Raw genomic sequence first — 19,031 nt, forward strand, 5'->3', positions numbered from 1 at the left:
TTTCAAAGAAATAAAACTTCAACTACAGTAAAACAGAAATTACCTGCGTCTCCGAGCTATAGTACATAACAAAAATTTTTCCACCATGGGTAAGGATCAGCAGACAGCGCTCAGCACATGCTATTCTGTTAACGCCCAGTTCTCCAATAGTTTCACAACACTGGGGAGCAACTCCCGGTGAAGCAGAACCGGACCAGGCTACCCAGCCCCATGAGAGAACTTCCTGGTACTGACCAATGTTGTGTGCCTACAAGACAAAAACCAAATGATAGTTAAGGTGTTTTTGAAATTATACTGGATCAGCAACTCTTACATTTCTTCAAAAACAAGGATTGTATTCTACAAATTAATGGTACCTATACCAATGTATTGGTACTGGTTGACACTTTTCTGAAATCTGGGTAGGTTGCAGGGTCACCAAAGCCGACACGCAATACTTCTGCTGTGTCTAATTATCATTGAAATTATTAAAAATGAACAATTTTAATTTTCTCATCAGTATTGTGTGAAAACTTGTATTTTGTGATTAAATGACAGCTATTTTAATTAGGGCTGAGGTGATATGGATGCAGATTTATTGGTATCAATAGTTGATACTTTTCCAGAGTTAATTGGTTATTGAGCTATTTCTTCTTTCAGTGGCATGCCCAAGGGGGGTTGGGGGTTGGTGGAGGTTATAACCCCTCCTTGGCCCAGTATTAATAAAAGAAAGAACATCAAATGCAGGAAAAGATGGCAAAATGAGGGCTGACTACAAAAAAATGTATACCTAACCCCCTCCTTTTGAAAATCCTGGGCACGCCACTGTCTTCTTTTATTTTGGCTACAGTCAGTAGCTGGAATCCATATGACTTGAATCATAAGTAAGTAAAACAGGATGAAAATATAGATGCAAGTCTATTCAACTATGGAAGACACAGATAAATTAGATCTGAACTTAACCACTCTGCAGCAAACTTCAAGTGTTTTGTAGATGGTTAAAATATTCTTTATCATGGGAAACAGTCAACAAACTGCTACTCACTGGGAAATAGTTATAAATCATTCTGCACGAAAGACGCACTAAGTAATCAATATGCATTTCTAGACATGTATAGAATTCGATTCATGTAGAAAACATGTGTTTTTAATGGCTATATTGGAACAAAGCTTGTCCGGACTATAGATATTTTTGAAAAATAAAAAAAATAACATTTTACACTTTCTTGTAGCAAGAAGACATTTTAGTGGAAGTTATTATTCAACATAAAATAAAACACATAATTAATGCATCAAAGCTAATACAATATTATTCAAAATCCAACCTGGCCACCTCTTAACAAAATATCACTTGCAAAGCTTATGTAAAATATAGTGCCTAATTGCATACTGTAACACTGTGATCACATGAAAAAATAATAATTAACTAACACAAACCTTAGTAAATGTTGCAGGTGGCGCATACGGAGCAGCAAGTCTGTCAAGATGAGACATTATCACAACAGCAGTTTGTCGCAAATCAACCGCTACACTGTCATCTTCTGGAAGTTGGAGATATCTCAAAAAACATTCAGTTGGACTCACCTATGAAACAAGGAAATGGTAAATGAAATTTTCACATGTCAGCATAACATGGTAATAACTCATTTTTCTTCTTCTTTTCCAATGAGATAGATTAAAGTTATTTCTAAGTCATTGCACATTGCCACTACAAGTATTGTGAATTATCTGTTCAAAATTTATTTACAGATGCTGGCAAATACTTATCCAAATATTGGGCAGATTTGATAAGAGTACACAAGATAACCTGGAATTTGTGTAATATGTGCAACTTTCATTAATTTATGTATTAAAACTTTGAGAATATATTATTCAGACTATCTCATTAGTGAATCTGTACAATATTTTAAAGAAAACTGCCTAATTTCAATAAATTACTTGCATTCTAAACATTATAACTATTTTGAGCATTTTTAAAATTCTATATTCAAGTACTGATATTGTCCATCAATAACTGGAATCAGTATTGGTTCTAAGTGGCATCAACTCAGTCCTGGCTTCAACTAGTACATGATATTTTAAGGTGAATAAGTAGCTTCCACTTTGTTCTGCACATATTTGGAACAAGTCTCACCATGTTCTGTCAACATTTTGAAGCATTTCTCCACTTATATTCTGGATTGCAACAATGATCTTCATTTTCAGACAAAAATAAGTCTAGATTTGTTAAATCGAGATATGGCAGGTTACAAATTATTCTGTTTGGGGGAGGGGGAGGAAAAAAAAACACTTTAAATATAACTAAAGTGGTTAAAGCAAAGTGGAAAGTTGTACTGTCTTGCTGAAACCAGGATTCACACTCATCCTCTTCCAGAAGAGATACGAACTGAGTGACTAATTGTTGGTAGGTATGTGCATCCACAGTATCTCCAAACAGCTGTCCAATTACCCTGTATGCAGATACAAAGCAACATCCCAATTCCTACATTGTGTGGGAGCATGAGGGTTTCTATAAATGATTGTGGGTTGTCAACATGCCATATGCCAGGCCTGGTCAACTTGCTTTAATTGTAAAAAAAAAAAAAAGGCTCTTCTGTGCATGTGTGGACTGCGTAGTGAACAGTGGTTCTGGGGCATTGTAAGAGGGGCAGACAAGAGGGAATCAGCAAACAACGTTCCAAGGTACGAGGCTTCATGGATCGCATTCACACAAGTGCCCGAAACTTGCTACGGCCAATCATAAGCACTAGTCAATGGGCCATTACTACCTAGAAATGTATGAGGCTGTTGACATTTCACAAAAGACATCTTCAAGAAATAATGTTCCACAAAAAATATACTTAAATGAATCATCAATCGCAAATATACCCTGGAGGAGATTAACAGCGACTTATTTATGCCACCTGCTCCACACTTCTTTACTATAGCACCAGTAACTTTTTGAATCAGTTCACAGTCTGCTAGTAATAACTCCTGCCACCTGATGACACTAGTCATAAATATCACAGCACAAATTACCAGCATTGGGAATTATAAAATATTTGCAAATTTAGCTGACAGTATACTTTTATGCTGAACAGGCTGGCATCAGACAGGCAATTTTTGACAAATTGCATTTTCCTCAGAATTTCATCCAATGTTTTCATGCAATTATGAAGTTCAAAATTCATCAGGAACTGAATGGGTTTAAATGATAACTGTGAAAACCTTTATTCTTACAGTGGTGAAAGAAAATAAATGAACTTACTGTGATGACGGTATTTTCATCCCAAGTTTCATTTTCATGTGATTTGGTTTTGCTGCATGGTACATTATCAAATCTTCGGAGCAGTGGCATTAACGGAGCACTTGTACCCGAAGATATAACCCTATGGAAGAAAAATCTGCTATTTTAGCCCACAAACTAAAATTATATTAACATAATACACTGGCCTCTTCAAATAATTAGTGAGGATAATACGACTAGTAACAATTAGGTTAAAACTGAGATTAAATCCCACCATGTATTGAACTTGATTCTTCTTCAGGGATGAGACAAAATATATGAGCTACTATTCTCTCCATCATTTAAACCTTCGACATCTCATTCCTCCTCCTATCCCAGAGGGATTGAGGTCCATCCAACAATTAAGAGGAAAAAAAACAAGGTACATGTCGTGATTTTCTCTGTTGACAACACATGACATGAAATGAAATACCTTTTTTATGAAAACAATTAGGTTGTTAATCAGTTGAACAAATCAAAATGAACAACTAAATCATAAATAATAAACAGACAATTAAATAACTTGAAATAATTCTTGAAGCTTTCCTGGCAGCAAATGATGGAAGAGATTTTCTCGGGATATCTACCACATAATTTCTGGAAAGGCTTCCGAGAGCTAACGTCACTCTGGTCTTCAGGTCAGGGATTGAAGTGAAGTGCAGAGATGAGTCAAGATAAAGTTTTATGTATTTGATGTGGGTCGGGTCTGGTGCAGGTAGCAGGCCAAGTGGATGCAGTCTCTCCGACATCCATGCTCCCAGTCAACTATTGTTAACCAGGCTGGGTCCAGTTCAAGTCTCGTGTCCCTGCTGAGGTTTTAGTTTTCGCCATGGATGGCTATTGCTTCTTTGATGCTTTGGTCCCAGTAATTGGACAACTAACTGATGGATGATCTTGGTTGTTGTGAAGTCAATCCTATGGCCATCCTGAACTGAATGTTCTGCTAACCCTGATTTTTCAGGATGAAAATTCATGAAGGAGTTGGCATGTTATTTACAACGTTAGTCAATTGTCCTATCAGTTTGTCGGATGAAGACAAATACAAGCATTGGTTGCAATTTTTAATTTGTACATAAATTGAAATGTATAAAGGTATGCAAGAAATAAACAAAGAAAATATGATTATTTTCAAATAAACAAAATACCTATTGTCCAGTTCATATTTTCCTTTATCCCACAGGTTAAGTAGAAGTAATACTGCATCCAGAAGATGATTCAGCGATCCTCTCTGAGTTGCAAGTTCAAGCAGGAGGCACAGAGCAGTGTGCTGATCACTAACTGGTATCTCTGCTGATCCTCGCCCTCCATTTATGTCCCTGCGAGGAAAAATATTTTTAATTTCATTATGAAAAACCACCTGCTAGGTTCACAACAAAACAATAACCGAGTGGCAACTTTACCCAAGAATCATATTAACAATTTACTTTTAAAAAATCACAGTGCTTCCACATATTTTATAGACTTCAGAAATGTTTATTTTTCAATTGATGTTAACAAGTCAAAAGATACAAGGGATTAAAAATGCTTCCAAAGAGAAAGGAAAAAGTTACATTCTTTACAGCATATATGTGTAGGTACGGTCTTGTCACAAAACAAATTAAGATATACACTGACAAAATATCTAATTATCTTCAATACTAATAACAACAACATGTATTGATGGCATTTTGAGAGTTACACAAATATGACTAAATGAGATGGAACCTCAGCCATTAAAATAGAATCCTCCCAAGCACTCTGTTTTTATTCTACTTCGAACTCCGACTACACACATCAATGTCTTTCCCAAACACCTCCTGTGTTCAGGACTACTGACAGATGACAAAATAGAAACAAATACACCACCCTGAGGATTGAGACAGAATCAATATCATAAAGGTTTGTACATCCCTATACCAACTAAAGACAGTGGTTAAAAGTCCAACAATTCAACATGAATCAACCCCCACAGATCAACTACAAAGTAGAATAAAACAAAGAGTTTACATATGTTAGCAATACTTAAACAAGTGTTAACAAAATAAGTTAAACTCAAAGTAATAATTACTTTCACTACAATGATTTCTTTAACAAATAAGAGCTTAATAAAGGCAAAACTATGACAAATATAGCATTTAATATTTTATTTCATGCTCCTGAAAACATATTTTACTTTTTGTCGTTTGTTTAATACAACTTGCTATTTCAAGAAATATGTTCTGTGATGCTTACTTACCCTAAAACAACTGAGCGTAGAAATTTTGATGCTCTTTCAACAACTTCCAACCACACAGAGGACACAGCACTCTCATCAAACAATGTTGCCTCTGGCAGGGACTGCAAAGCCTCAAGGGACTCCTGAAGAAGCTCGCTGCATAAATCAGCATCTTCCCCTATGAGAGGATACAAGAAATATTTACTCACTGCAGAAATGACTTCAGATTAATTACAGGACTAGCAGGTTTAGTGTTGTTTTTTTCTTCAAAATTTTGTTGTTAACCCACCATCATGAGGAGATCTGGGGATTTACTTGAAAATTGAAAAAGAAAAAACAGTGGCAATGAGACTCAATGTGTTGTCCATGAACCACTCAATGAAAAATTTGCTTGGCAGGTCTTGGGTGTTCAAAAGGTTGTTTCTACACCAAGTTTAGTTTTAATTAAACAATCTGTAACAAGTATGGATCATTATTTTCAATGTTATTCCCTCTCTCCCTTCCATTAAAGAAATCCTTTAACTCTCTATGATTAATAGTTATCCTCCAACAATTGTCTGTACGTATCTGCACATCTGAAAAGTCTACGCTTTAAAATTCAGAGCTTACTGTTGTCTTGCAATCATGGAATATCAGGTTCGATTCCTAATGGAGACAGGTTCAGAATCAATTTTAAAACTGTAGGTCGAGTCCTGATTAGCCTCTGAGCATAAAACGGACTTATGTATAAACTTTCACATGTTTGTCAATCTTATGTCAAATTTGAAGGTTAATGTCATAAAATGTGAAACAAATGTTAATATCAAGTTATCAGATGTTTCAGGACAATTAAAAGCTTTAACATACACAATACGCATGCAGAAGTACACCTATTAACCTGAATATAAATAATGTTGCCATAGGATATACTTCATGCTTTAACTAGTAAATTAGTTTTATCAAACTGGATTTTCAAGCAAAGATTTCCAATCATTTTTTCTAAACAGAATATATGGCTTCAAATTATTGGAATTTTCCCGTCAAACTACTAAATCAACATTTTAAACATGACATCAGTTTTATTTCATTATTAAAGAGAGTTTATTTCACTCAAAAGCCTTTAATTGAAGCACTTGAAACATTTCAGTGTTGTCAATTTTAACTAATACTGATAAAGCAATACATGATCATATATCAAGTACTAGCATACATTTTTTACAAATGATTAATTCTAACTATCAAATTCCAACATCTCTCTTAATCGAGTAACTAAAAATGGAAGAAAAACTTACCCGATCTCCATGCTCTTCGCAAGAAAGCAAAGGAGAAGTTTAGTGCAGCTCTTGATCCAACTCGTGCAAGTCCAATGGTTGCCTTTTCGCTGCCTTTTAAACTGAAAAGCATACACACATATCAGTATAAAAAGGAGAGCACCTTCACATTGTATTTTCAGTGGTTACCCTGTTTTAAATATACGTAATCCATGTTCAAACATAATCATCATTTACCATACGTTTCTTGAAAAAAAAAAAACTTTTTTTTTTAGGTTTTTTAAGTGAAATTTCTATCATACTAAATTAATTGTGATTAACACACATACAGATTTACCCAGGATTCAAACCTAAGGCTATCAAAATATTAACAACTATATTTGGGGCAAAATAAGAATTCATGTAAGAGGGTGAAAGGTTAAAATAGGTAAATTTAGATATTTTAAAACCAAGGAGTATCCCTGTCAAGATGTTTACATCTCCATGCCTAGCTTTCATCCTTAATATGTTTCTAATTTTTAAAATCTTGTCTATCCTCCTGATAAGCCAAATGATGTGGTGAAAACTGAAAGTGAAAATATAGGTATGTGTGAAAGTGAACATATTTATTTATTTATTTATTTATTTATTGATAGAGCTCAACAGGCCGAGCCCAATTATGGTGCTCTAATTACATAATATTACTACAATAAATTCAGCGTTCCAGTAATACTATTTTTTAAATTGTATAAACTCATTGCAAAAATATCGATTGTGTTATTTACACATGAAATTGTGTTGAAAGAGTTGCACGCTCTCCACACCGGAGAGGCAGAAAGAATTGAAGTTTTTGCTCTCTGGCAATGAAAGATTTTGTGCTTGGGACGTGTTTTGGAACTGGGAACATTAAATGATACGGCTGATAATAAGTTGGAATCGTCTATTATACCGTTAATTACTTTATACAGAAAGAGCAGGTCATTTACTTGTCGTCGGAGTGCTAGTTTGTTGAAGTTGGTTTCTGAGACTAGATTATCGTATGAATCGAACGCTGGATATTCTCCACAGGCTTTGAATTTGAGATATCTAAGAAACTTGGACTGAATACGTTCTAGTCTATGAATTAAATTTATTTGAGTGGGATTCCAGATTACTGACGCATATTCTAGTTTTGACCGTACGAGGGAATAGTAAAGTATTTTCACTGGTTCTATTTTCGTGAAGTCATGGCTTGATCGAATTATAAAACCTAAGTTTCTGAAAGCGTCGTTAGTAACAGTTTCAATATGCTTATTAAATTTGAGCTTGGTGTCGAAGGTCACTCCGAGATCTTTAATTTCATTTTTGCGCGTGATTTGTACATTTTTAATACAGTATGGAAACACACAAGATGCTTTGCGTTTTGTGTAAGTGACTACGCTGCATTTTGTTGGGTTAAGATCCAACTTGTTACTTTCACACCAAGAGATCACTCTGTCTACATCTTCCTGCAGTTTTAAACAGTCTTCAGAGGTAGTTATTTCGTAGAAAAGCTTAAGATCGTCGGCGAAAAGCAACTTTTGAGAATTTTGTATGCAATTGGGTAAGTCGTTGATAAGTAATAAAAACAAAAGCGGTCCCAGATTGGACCCTTGGGGAACACCAGAATATGGTGTGAAGGGGCGACTTTTGATTTTCCTGTATATTACAGTTTGCGTTCGATCGGCTAAATATGAAGCAAAGAAATTTAAAGTATTAAGTGAAATATTGAATGAAGCAATTTTCTGTAGTAATATATCATGATCAATTTTGTCAAATGCCTTAGTAAAATCGGTGTATATTGCATCGACTTGTCCTGTATTATCTAGTATATTGCATGCGTAATGGGTAAAGTTAGCTAAGTTTGTTACGGTAGACCTCTTTGGAGTAAATCCATGCTGATAAGGAGAGATAACTGGATTGACGTGTGCTAACATCCTCTTGTAAATAATTTGTTCAAATATTTTAGCAAGACTAGAAAGGATTGCTATCGGTCTATAATTTTCTAGGCTTGATCTTTGGTGAGACTTGGGGATAGGACAGACGGACGATGTTTTCCATCTTGAAGGAAAAGTATTGGTATCCAGGGAAAGGTTAAAAATTTGCAGCAAGGGATATTTTAAAATATCGCAACATCCTTTAACTATATATGGTGGTATGTTGTCAGGGCCGGTCGTTGATTTGGATTTCAAATTCTTGATGGCAGCTTCTACTTCGCTTACGCGGATGTTGCGCAAAGTGAAAATATCAAGTTGTTCGTTAGCAATTTTTATTTTCAGATTATTTACGTCATATTTAGCTCTTTCGGCTGCGTACACAGAATGAAAGTAAATTGCAAAGGCATCCGCGATGTCATTTTCGTCTGTTAATATGTCTGCGCCGACTTTAATAGCTTCGCAGTTTTGATGGGACTTTTTACTTTTGATATAGGACCAGAATCGAGAAGGGTCCACACTTATCTGGTCTTCAGACTGTTTTATGTAATTAGTGTAAGCTACAGTTATGTCTTTCTTAACCTGTGCGCGAAGCTGAAGAAATTTTTCTCGATGATATTCTTTGTTTGTAATACTTTTCTTCCATTTTAACCTATGGTAAGCTTTAACTTTAATTCTTTTCACTATAGCAGGCGTAAACCAGCAAGGATATGCTGAGTTCTGTAGTTTTTTAAGGGGAATGCATTGATCAAATATGCCATAAATTAATCTGTAGAAAATATCGGCAGCTTCATTTACGTTAACGGCGCTATTTACTGGCGTCCAATCCGTTTCTGAAACTAAACTGAAGAGTTTTGAGTAGTCTGCTTTCTTAAAGTTGTATGTGGAAATGTTTTGGATTGACTTTTTATTTGATTTTACGGAAAGGCATTGGATCTCAGTTATTATTGAGGGGTGATGTGTGTCTTCCGGTAGGAGAGGGTGCAACTCTCTGCTTACATCTATATTACTAACATTCGTTAATATAAGGTCAAGTAACCTATTGTTTACATTTTGAATATTGTTTACGTTTCTGAGAGCATGGTAAGACATAAAAAGTTGTAGATCTTGACACACTGGCGTAAGACTTAATAAATCAGCGTTTACACTTGTAATTTCAGGTAAATTAAAGTCACCACAGAATAGTATTTTATCACCTGGCTTAGTATGGGTTTCAACAAAGTCGTAAAATGTGTCATATAATGCCTTAGTTGATTTGGGGGGGAAGTACACAACACCAATATAGAGAGGAAATTTCTTGTTAAGCAATACTTTAACTAAGATGGAGTCAGGCTGTTGCATCGGTTCTCCCACCAAAAAGGACGAATGGTCGTTTTTTACAGCCACAAGTGCACCACCTCCACTCACTTTGCCACTAAGGTCATGGCTTCGATCACATCTGTACACAGTGTACCGGGAATCAAAGTATTCGGAACTCAGGTGAGACGACGTTAGCCACGTTTCATTAACACACACTACGTCTAGATTGCGGCTCAGTACTTTCTCATAAAAAGGCCTACTCTTGTTTCTCAAACTGCGAACATTTTGATAATAGAACGTCAAATAGTTACGAGCATTACTTGCTTGGGAATGTGTAGAGATGACGTCACTTTCTAATCTTACCTCACTACGTAGCTGCACGACCTCTTCCTTCTCCGGATTCCACAGATCCTACCTGCTTTCCTGGTTCCTGGCAGTCGGGGTCCTTTGGGAACGCCTCGGGTGTTGGTGACCGTTTACATTTCTGGGAGGGGGAGGCTTCGATGTGCTGCTCGTTGTCTCCGTCGCGGGCTTCGAACTTCCGTTCCGCATGGATGATTTTGTTTTGGGGTGGTTGGTCACCTCGCTGTAGGATTTTCTATTTCTGTACCCTGGTTCTTGAGGGGGTCGGGAGGAGGAGACGGGGAGTTCAGCGCCGGCCGGGGCCTTCGACGTCGACGGTTCCTTAGGCGATCGAAGGGTGAGGGTGGATGGATGATCGGAGCGTAGAGGTTCCTTCACTCCACTCGAAGAAAAAGGCACTTCGCTACACTCCACAGTAGGTGAAGCATTTGGATTCACTTCTGTGTTTTGGTGCACCTCTTCCGTGGTCACAGGCGGCAGTCCGTTAGCATCCAGATCGCTCAACGTATATATTTTACCCTCGATGTAAAGTTTGTCGTACCTCATTGTTGCATGGAGATGGTTTTCTCTGGCTTCTTCCATGTATTTCCACAACTCGCTGCGGATATCGCGAACACGTCTCGAGTAGTCGCCAGAGACGCGGATACCAGTTCCACGAAAGAAGCGCGCACGAGCAAGAACGGTTTCTTTTAATTTGTAATTTGAAAACTTTACAATGATGGGTCTGTTGTGTCCCGATCCCAGTCTGTGCGCCCTCGCTATGTCGTAGTCAGACGTAAATGAAAATATTGGCATGTGGCATGAATCATAATCTATCGAGAATAAAAATTCAAGTATTTACACTATGATATTTACAAATTTGGGATTATTTGTTTTTAAAAAAACAGAACAGAGAAAAATTTTAAACACACCTTCTGTTATCTTTGTTGGTGCCATTTGAACTTAATTTCCTCACAATTGGTCTGTTTGATTCACTGGGCATTTGACGTCCCAAGGCAATGAAATACCGTTGTGCAACCATCAGGCGTTGCCTCAGTCTACAGGCGGAAAGTGTGCTTCCAGCTGCCTCATTGCACAGAACCTTCTGTTCGTAGATTAGGGACCTTAGGCATGATGTCAGCTGGTCAACACCTAAAATATGAAAGGAGAGGACACATTTATCTCCTATCCATAATTCTCTCCTGGAAGAATTATAGTACAAAAACCAAGTGAGATATCTCTACATAGGGCATATCCAGCATAGGAATACAACAGGTACGTAAATGAACCCGTGTAATAAGTGTACACAAATTAAGAGTTTACAAGATAGGATTTAAATGGTGACAAATACATGTACAATGAACATTTTAACTTAACACTCCTCACCTACTAAAACTTATACACAGTAACTTCACAAATGTAACAGGCTTAACACAGCCATGTAAGCATGTAGGAGTGTCATTGTATGGTGCACCTACTCACATATGCATTACAATTGGAAGCAATTTTTCATGCAACCTTACTTTAATTATCCAAAATGTCAAGTGAAGTACAGGTATTGGACAAAATAATGGAAACACGAGTCAGAAGTGGGACATATTTTCAATGTGCCTGGTAACACTGAGCATGGCGGAAATCAACCTTCTCTTGTTTGTTGCAGGTAGTATGGATTGTGCACTGACAGTAGAGTGAGGCAGTGTGGTAGTGGATGTTGTGCAATTGTGGTGTGTGACCAGTATGTTCAACCTGACGGAGTTTAAAAGAGGTTGAATTGTTGGTGCCAGTCTCGCTGGAGCATCTGTGAGCAAAACAGCGACGTTATGAGGTGTAACACAAGGGACTGTCTCGAAAGTTGTAACGACCCTGCGTGGTCGCCACATTTAACGACCCTGCTAGGTCGCAATATTGTATTTTGTTAAGAAGGTATGGATGAAGAATGCATGCTAAATGTTTAAATGTGTTAACGGATCCACCTCTACGGTTATTAGTTTCGCTTATTATTATTTGACCCTGCGTAGTCGCTGTATTCTGTAAATGTTAACGGGTCCACCTCTACGTTTATTAACTTTGCTCATTATTAGACCCTGCGTGGTCGTTGTATTTGGTAAATGTTATCATTTATTGTCATTTACACTGTTCAACTCGATGTTTAGGATTGCAGAGTCCTGCGAGGCTCATTATTAATTGTATTGTCTGAATGCACACAGTTTTAGTTTATATTGACACGTGCAACTAGTGATTTTCCCACTAGTGTTTTCTTAATGTTACTTCTTGGATGTTTCTCAGTACGAAGGTTGCAATATGTAAAAAAATGAGTTAGCAACGCGTACTTGTAGTTACTATTTTCACCACCCATGCGCCACCGCGAGTATAAAGCCAGCGCAGCGAGGCCCGGAGTTGAGTTGGCTTTCAGGTCGGCTCACGATAGGATCTCTCTTACCAACGGACCTGGAAGAAGGATAACTCCGCTCTTGCGAGAGTCCAAGCATCCTAAGGAAGGAAGGAAGTTGCACTCCGCTCTTGCGAGAGGCCAAGCACCCGAGAGAAGCCGCACTCCGCCTTCCAGCGAGAGAGGTTGAACTCTGCCTTTGGCAAGAGAACCCACTCCACTTTCGAGTGAGAGATACCCCACTCCGCTTATTGGCGAGAGAGAACAACTCCACTTTAGAGTGAGAGGACCCGCTCCGCTTGCTGCGAGAGGTTTCCTTTCCCTAGCAACCTGCGGCACCCCACCAGGGTAGTGTGGCGTTGGGTTTCCAGACAACCTACTCTCTCTTTCAGGGGAACCCGTGACGACTGCGGCGACCAGGCCCTAAATAACATTAGGTCCCCATACTCCCCATTGGCGCCTCACTGCTAGGAATGAATTGGATATTTCCTGCTCCCCCCCTTATCTCTTCGAGTCTAAAGGTGGTACAGGTAAATGCACGTGAGTGGTAAGGGTAAAAGTAAAGACACGTGTGTAAGTGTGCTAACGGACATCCTTGTGATAGGATTATAATAAACTGTTACATCTATATATAAACCTGGTTTAGTCTTTCTTTACACCCAGCAAGCCCTGAGATATTTCTGAATCTTTGTACTACGACTGAATCAGTTAGCACATATGGGTAAACTTTTGCCGACCACCCAACTGCAGTGTTTAGCGTGTTGAACGCAGCCAGTACCAGTACTCCTGCGCCGTGGTGCTGAGCACTGCGTGGGTGGACGTTGCAAAGTCATGACCGCATACACAGTGCACAGTAAAACAGGGTCTGCTAAGCCCAATAGTGGTTGAAAGACGAAGCTGCAGGAGAGGGACAGCCGGGCCTTGATGCATATTGTGACATCACAGAAGAAAACAATGGCTGCCAAAGTGACTACAGAACTTAATCAGCACCTAAACACCCCAGTGTTATGCAAAACAGTCAAGCTGTATTTCATGCTAAAGGTGACCCAACACCGTATTAATACATGATGTTCCGACTTCCACAGGTGTTTCCACTATTTTGTCCAATACCTATTTCGTAGATGGCGGACTCACTGGTTAAAATATGTATGGAAGTATATCGGTCAGAAAAATTATTCTGTTCAAAAGATGCAGTGAGTAAGCCTCTGTGGTATATGTTTGTAGAAGTGCATGGAATTTGATTTGTGTAAAAAATGCACATGTATAATTATATTGCAATAACACAATTTAAATTTGGGTCACATGGACAAGTAGCAAGAACATTTCTGTTCAAGCCTAAATTTGTTTCAATTCAATATACACCCTGTGTCTAAAAGGTTTGGTGAATGGTCCGATATATCAACGGCAACAAGAGTCAAGTGCACACACATACACATGGCCATCCACAGATATGTAGAGAAGCGCCACCTAGTGTGGAGTACACGTGGCCATCAGAGTAAACCCGCTGCAGGTGTGAGAGATAGTGTCACAGTGCAATTAAGCAGCAAGTGAACATCACGTTCTGCTACAAATTGGGGAAAACGGCAATGGTATGCATGAAATGTTGGTGCAAGTGTATGGAACGGGAGTTGTGAGCAGAAAATGTGTTTACTGCTGGTTCAAACGCTTTCCCGAGGGAAGGAAATGACTGAGAATGAGCCACGTTTGGGTCTGCTGTCAACAAGGAGAACCCCATACATCATCGAGCATGGCGAATCACTCTACAATTGATGGCGGAGGAATTTGGCATTAGCAAGGACATGTGTCCAACAATGTGTGACAGCGGATCTGTGATCGATTATTAAAGAGGCCTTTTTGACAGTTTCCCGTTGCCAAAAGTGTGTTGTGGCAGATGGTGATTACTTTGAAGGCCAATAAAGGTAATTTATTTGTATCTTTTGTCTTGTTTGTTTTCTGACACCACTCACCAAATCTTTTAGACACAGGGTGTATGTTTTCATGGTGAGAAGTTTGTGAGAGAAATCTTTTATGTCAACTTCACCCTACAGAAAGAAATCTATATGGTACAGAAACTTAACTCCATATAAAACCCTTTCAGAACCAAGCTGTTCATGTAAACACTGAAAATGACGAATAATGGTACATAGGCAGCAAGTTTGACAATTACGAAAGAACAAATATTTACTTGGCTTTTGACCCCATGTCCATGTCTCCAACTGTGGCCGGGATGGAGGAGGCCTCTCTGCTTCTAATTCTGTCCTCGCCGCTTCTTCTCTGTCAAGCCTCTGGCATGGTCCACAGTTGCAGCCTGTTTGTGGTCCACAAATGCCATCACAACATGGGCATGTTAGAACTCTCATGCCACAGTAGTAATGGCCACTCTCACCTGTAAAAGATTACAATCAACATTTGAGACAAACAACAATCTCTCAGGAGTTATTATTATAATTATTATTGCAAAATAATGGAGTTAATCAAAGCTTAATGATATTAGAGTACTGGAACACTTGAAGATCATTTAAAATATATACTTATTATACAGGGTAATTCAAAATGAATGGTGCAACTTTACACAGCTATTATGACATTACTATTTGCGATAGAAAATCAAACAAGGCCTCAATATAAAGAAAAACTCTAGAAGTTTTCTTCTCACTAAGCGGCCTTATGCTGCTTTGCAGCCGTTCCGCCAGAATTGCCAGTGTTGCAAAATAGTTAGTGACCAGTAGAAGGTGTATTGTGTGTTGGAGCTATCAAGAACTGATTCACTCACAATGGTACAAAGGCATTTCCACGTGAGTTTTGGTAGTAATGCACATGTTTCACCTTTCCGAAAGATTTGTCCAAGTTACAACTGTGAATTGTTAGTGTCTTCGAAACCATGGACAATGACTTGCTGTCTCATGCATAGCGTGTACTTGATTATCATTTGGATGTTTACCACGTTACATGTCGTTCCCATGTTGAATCTTTGTAATGTAAGTCATGTGGATTACTCAGTATATACAGAGCATTCCCTGACACTCGCTACGAGACTCGGCGGCAAGCAGCCTGCCATCAGCACATGTCTCTCCCGGTGAACGGGTGCCTAGCCGCTTGCTGCCGAGTCTCATAGCGAATGTCAGGGAATGCTCTGTATATATTGTGAAAAATCGCACACAAATGTAAATCATGTGTTTGTGTGATGTTCAATAAAAACTGACCAATTGTTTTACCTTTTTCTTAAGTCAGTTTAGACTGTCTCAAGCCAAAACTATAAACATCAACATGTTGATCATAAAAATTTGCATAATCAGTGGGCACTGTTGTGTTTGTACACTAATAAATATCCTAACATACAGTGACTAGTAATAATGCCAAAAAATAAAAACCGCTTTCACATTAAAATTTACTGAATTTTTTTTTTTTATTATTGTGAATACATTCAAAAGACAAGTAGGATGAAGAGACTGGCATTCAAAGTCTTGAATAGATATTTGATTGTTAACTTTTACTTATTAAAGAAGTATGTACTTAGTACTTTAGTTTATGTACTTAGTACTTTAGTTTATGCTCAAGGTAATTTTTGATCAAGAACAAGGGAAAAGGAACAAAGCAAATTGAATACCCTTGAATGAAATATGAAATGTAAATCTAAGCATGATCGAAATTAGAATGCCAAAAGAGGAGCACAAATTAGTTCAGTTCAGTGACAGTAAGTAGAAAAGAATTTAGTAGTATAACAAACGCATTGATTTACAAAAGTTGTATGTGTAATTTAGTCAAATAATCCAATAATTGAACCAGTCACCTCATCATACATATTGTAATTGAAAAACCCTAAAGGACAATAGAATTTATTTTAAAAAGCAAATGAATAGAAAGTAAGGCATTTAAAGCAAGGCCTGCAGAAAGAAGAGCAACGGCAACAATATACAATAAGTTAGCAAAGGCAAGAAAGTAGGGCTGGAGAAAACCTTAGTCCAATGGCATAGGAACAAAACACTTGCTGGAACTAGATAAGTGTTCTAATTCTATAATGAGAGTTCTACAAGAGATTGATTGATTAAAAAACAACATGTAAAAATGAATTGTGTAAATAATACCATCAATATTAAAAACTTTCTTTTTACCTTTTCGTGCAGTAACTCCAACAGAATTCAGAAGTCCATCACTGAAAGAGCCAGTAAGTTCCCCATCTTTGACCATTTCATTCCATAGCTGTGAGAGTCCATCTCTATTCAAGATTTTCTGTAGGTCAGTCTTCAACCACTTCCCATCTAACCGGCTCTGGGTCCTTAGGACAATGTCCAGCTGTTGGCTCATTCTAACCATTTTCGTGAATTGTTATGCTGGAATGACAAAAATGCATTAGGCATATAGATAACTTCAAATAAATGGCATAAAACATGGAATTAGCAATTATTTGAAGACAAACTTCCATGGCATATATAAAAAAAGGGAAAGTCTTACTGTACCGGACAATGCTAGTTCTCGCTTCAGAAGCTAGAGAGCACAACAGTTGGCAGGTACCAGTGTGACGAGTGTGCAGTGGTCAGAAGTAGCGAGCTACTTGTAGCATTGCTACTGTAGCTAGCTACAAAATTTGTAGCTGTAGCTGTAGCGACGCTACATTTTGAAAATTGTAGTTGTAGCGGTAGCGAAGCTACAAAATTCCTGTAGTTATAGCGAAAATTTCGCTACAGCTACATTTTTTCTCGGCTTTTTGAGGTGAATTTTGAATGTGGCAACAGCGTCAGAAAAAATCGACAATAACCCTTAATTTTGCACGAGGTTCATAAAGACAGTCTATTACATGGAGTTACAAATTATCTAGATTGTAGATTATAGATATCTTCGTAATTTATTTAATTAGTCTCTGAAGAATTCAGATATCCAGATAACTAACTGACATATATGAATATATTCCTGCTAACAGCTACGTTTTTTTAGCTGCATCGCTATTTTGGGGAGAAACATGCCTCGTTTGCTGCACCACTGGAAAAAATTGCCTTGTTTGCGTCACCCCCGGAACAAATCCTGTGGATATTCATGGTGAAAGAGACACCAAAATGTCATTAATTGCTGTGTAACACAACTTGCAGTGCAAAAACGAGCAATGGAATTTCCACTGCACTGACAAGGGAATAGTGCCAGTAATAAATGGCTCAGTACGTTAACAGCATTGATCATCGTCAGTACATAAGATCTCACCATCAAGAAATTATTGTTACAAGAATCATAGAGTTTCTGGAATTACAATTATTTTCGCGATAGTATTTGTTCACAAATTTTAAAATTACAACACTCAGGTTTACACGACAGTTTCCTCTATAATTTTATCATATTGCAAAAAGTATGTACGAGTTATTGACTTTCCTGCAGAAACGACAATTTTCTTTAGTTAATATACATAGTTTTCAAATTTATGTATTTCTCCTACTTTTGCGTCACTTTTCTGTAACTTTTGCTAATCATGACATCATCATCATCATCCTTCGCTGTTTCCTGCCTCTGGCTGGGTCGGCATAGAAGTCAAGCCTCTCCATTTTTCCTGGTCTTTCACAACTCCTCTCTTTCCAAGGTGTTCCAATCTTGTCTCCTAACACTCCACTATCTGCTCTTTCCACCGACATCTTGGTCTCCCCCTTGGCCTTATTCCCACTCCTTGTGAATTGTAAGATATTACTGGTAGTCTTTCTGCATCCATCCTCTTCATGTGTCCGAACCATCTCATCTGTGCCTGATCTATCCTGTCCTGAAGCTTCACCACACCCACTGTCCGTCGGATCTCCTAATTCCTTATTCTATCCCTTCTAGTCTTCCCCAATATACTCCTTAAAAATTTCATCTCCACTGCCTGCATCATTTCTTTGTCTCTCTATGTCATTGTCCAAGTCTCTGCTCCATACGTAATTATTGGCACATAGTATGTGTTACATCTTACCTTCGTGCATTTCATAGGTACATCCCTATTCCATATTAATCTTCGAACGCTTTGATATAGTCCACCACCATTCATTTGTCCTCTTCTGTTTACTTCCTCATCTATTCTTCCACTTCTATCAACCATGACAATGAGGATAAATGTTTTATTTAATTATTCTCTTATCTATAGTCGCTTTCTGCCTCTTTCGGCTAATTGTGAGAACGAGGAAGAGTGATGAATGATGAGCAGTGAGGAGAATGGAGGAGCAGGAGGATCTCATCCTCCCAACTTGGCGTCTTTCCTAGTTTTTGTTTTGAGTCCATTTTATGCATAGATAATCTGATCGAGACTGGATCCTAACCATTATGTGCCTCTCCTGGGTATCGAACCTGGGGCCCTTTTGTAGTCGAAGGGCTCCAGGTACTTTTCATTCAAAATGCTGACTTCATATCAGTCTATAAAAAATGAAATATT

At 38.0% G+C, this 19,031-nt stretch overlaps 1 protein-coding gene across 1 annotated transcript in view; it reads right to left on the minus strand.

Moving 5' to 3' along the window:
• The window catches only part of HERC2 (E3 ubiquitin-protein ligase HERC2), a 186,885-nt gene that overhangs the window by 164,049 nt on the left and 3,805 nt on the right, over positions 1-19,031 (minus strand). Inside the window, exons 2-10 of the mRNA XM_083119057.1 lie at positions 16,762-16,980; positions 14,835-15,035; positions 11,193-11,412; positions 6,710-6,810; positions 5,460-5,616; positions 4,390-4,560; positions 3,227-3,347; positions 1,417-1,563; positions 44-247 (exon numbers count right to left, since the gene is read on the minus strand). Of these exons, the coding sequence (XP_082975183.1) occupies positions 44-247; positions 1,417-1,563; positions 3,227-3,347; positions 4,390-4,560; positions 5,460-5,616; positions 6,710-6,810; positions 11,193-11,412; positions 14,835-15,035; positions 16,762-16,963 (1,524 nt within the window). The 5' untranslated portion in view covers positions 16,964-16,980. The remainder of the gene's footprint in view (positions 1-43; positions 248-1,416; positions 1,564-3,226; positions 3,348-4,389; positions 4,561-5,459; positions 5,617-6,709; positions 6,811-11,192; positions 11,413-14,834; positions 15,036-16,761; positions 16,981-19,031) is intronic.

The sequence above is a fragment of the Lepisma saccharinum genome, chromosome 3 (genome assembly GCF_977018435.1).
Source record: "Lepisma saccharinum chromosome 3, izLepSacc3.1, whole genome shotgun sequence".
Lineage (NCBI taxonomy): Eukaryota > Metazoa > Arthropoda > Insecta > Zygentoma > Lepismatidae > Lepisma > Lepisma saccharinum.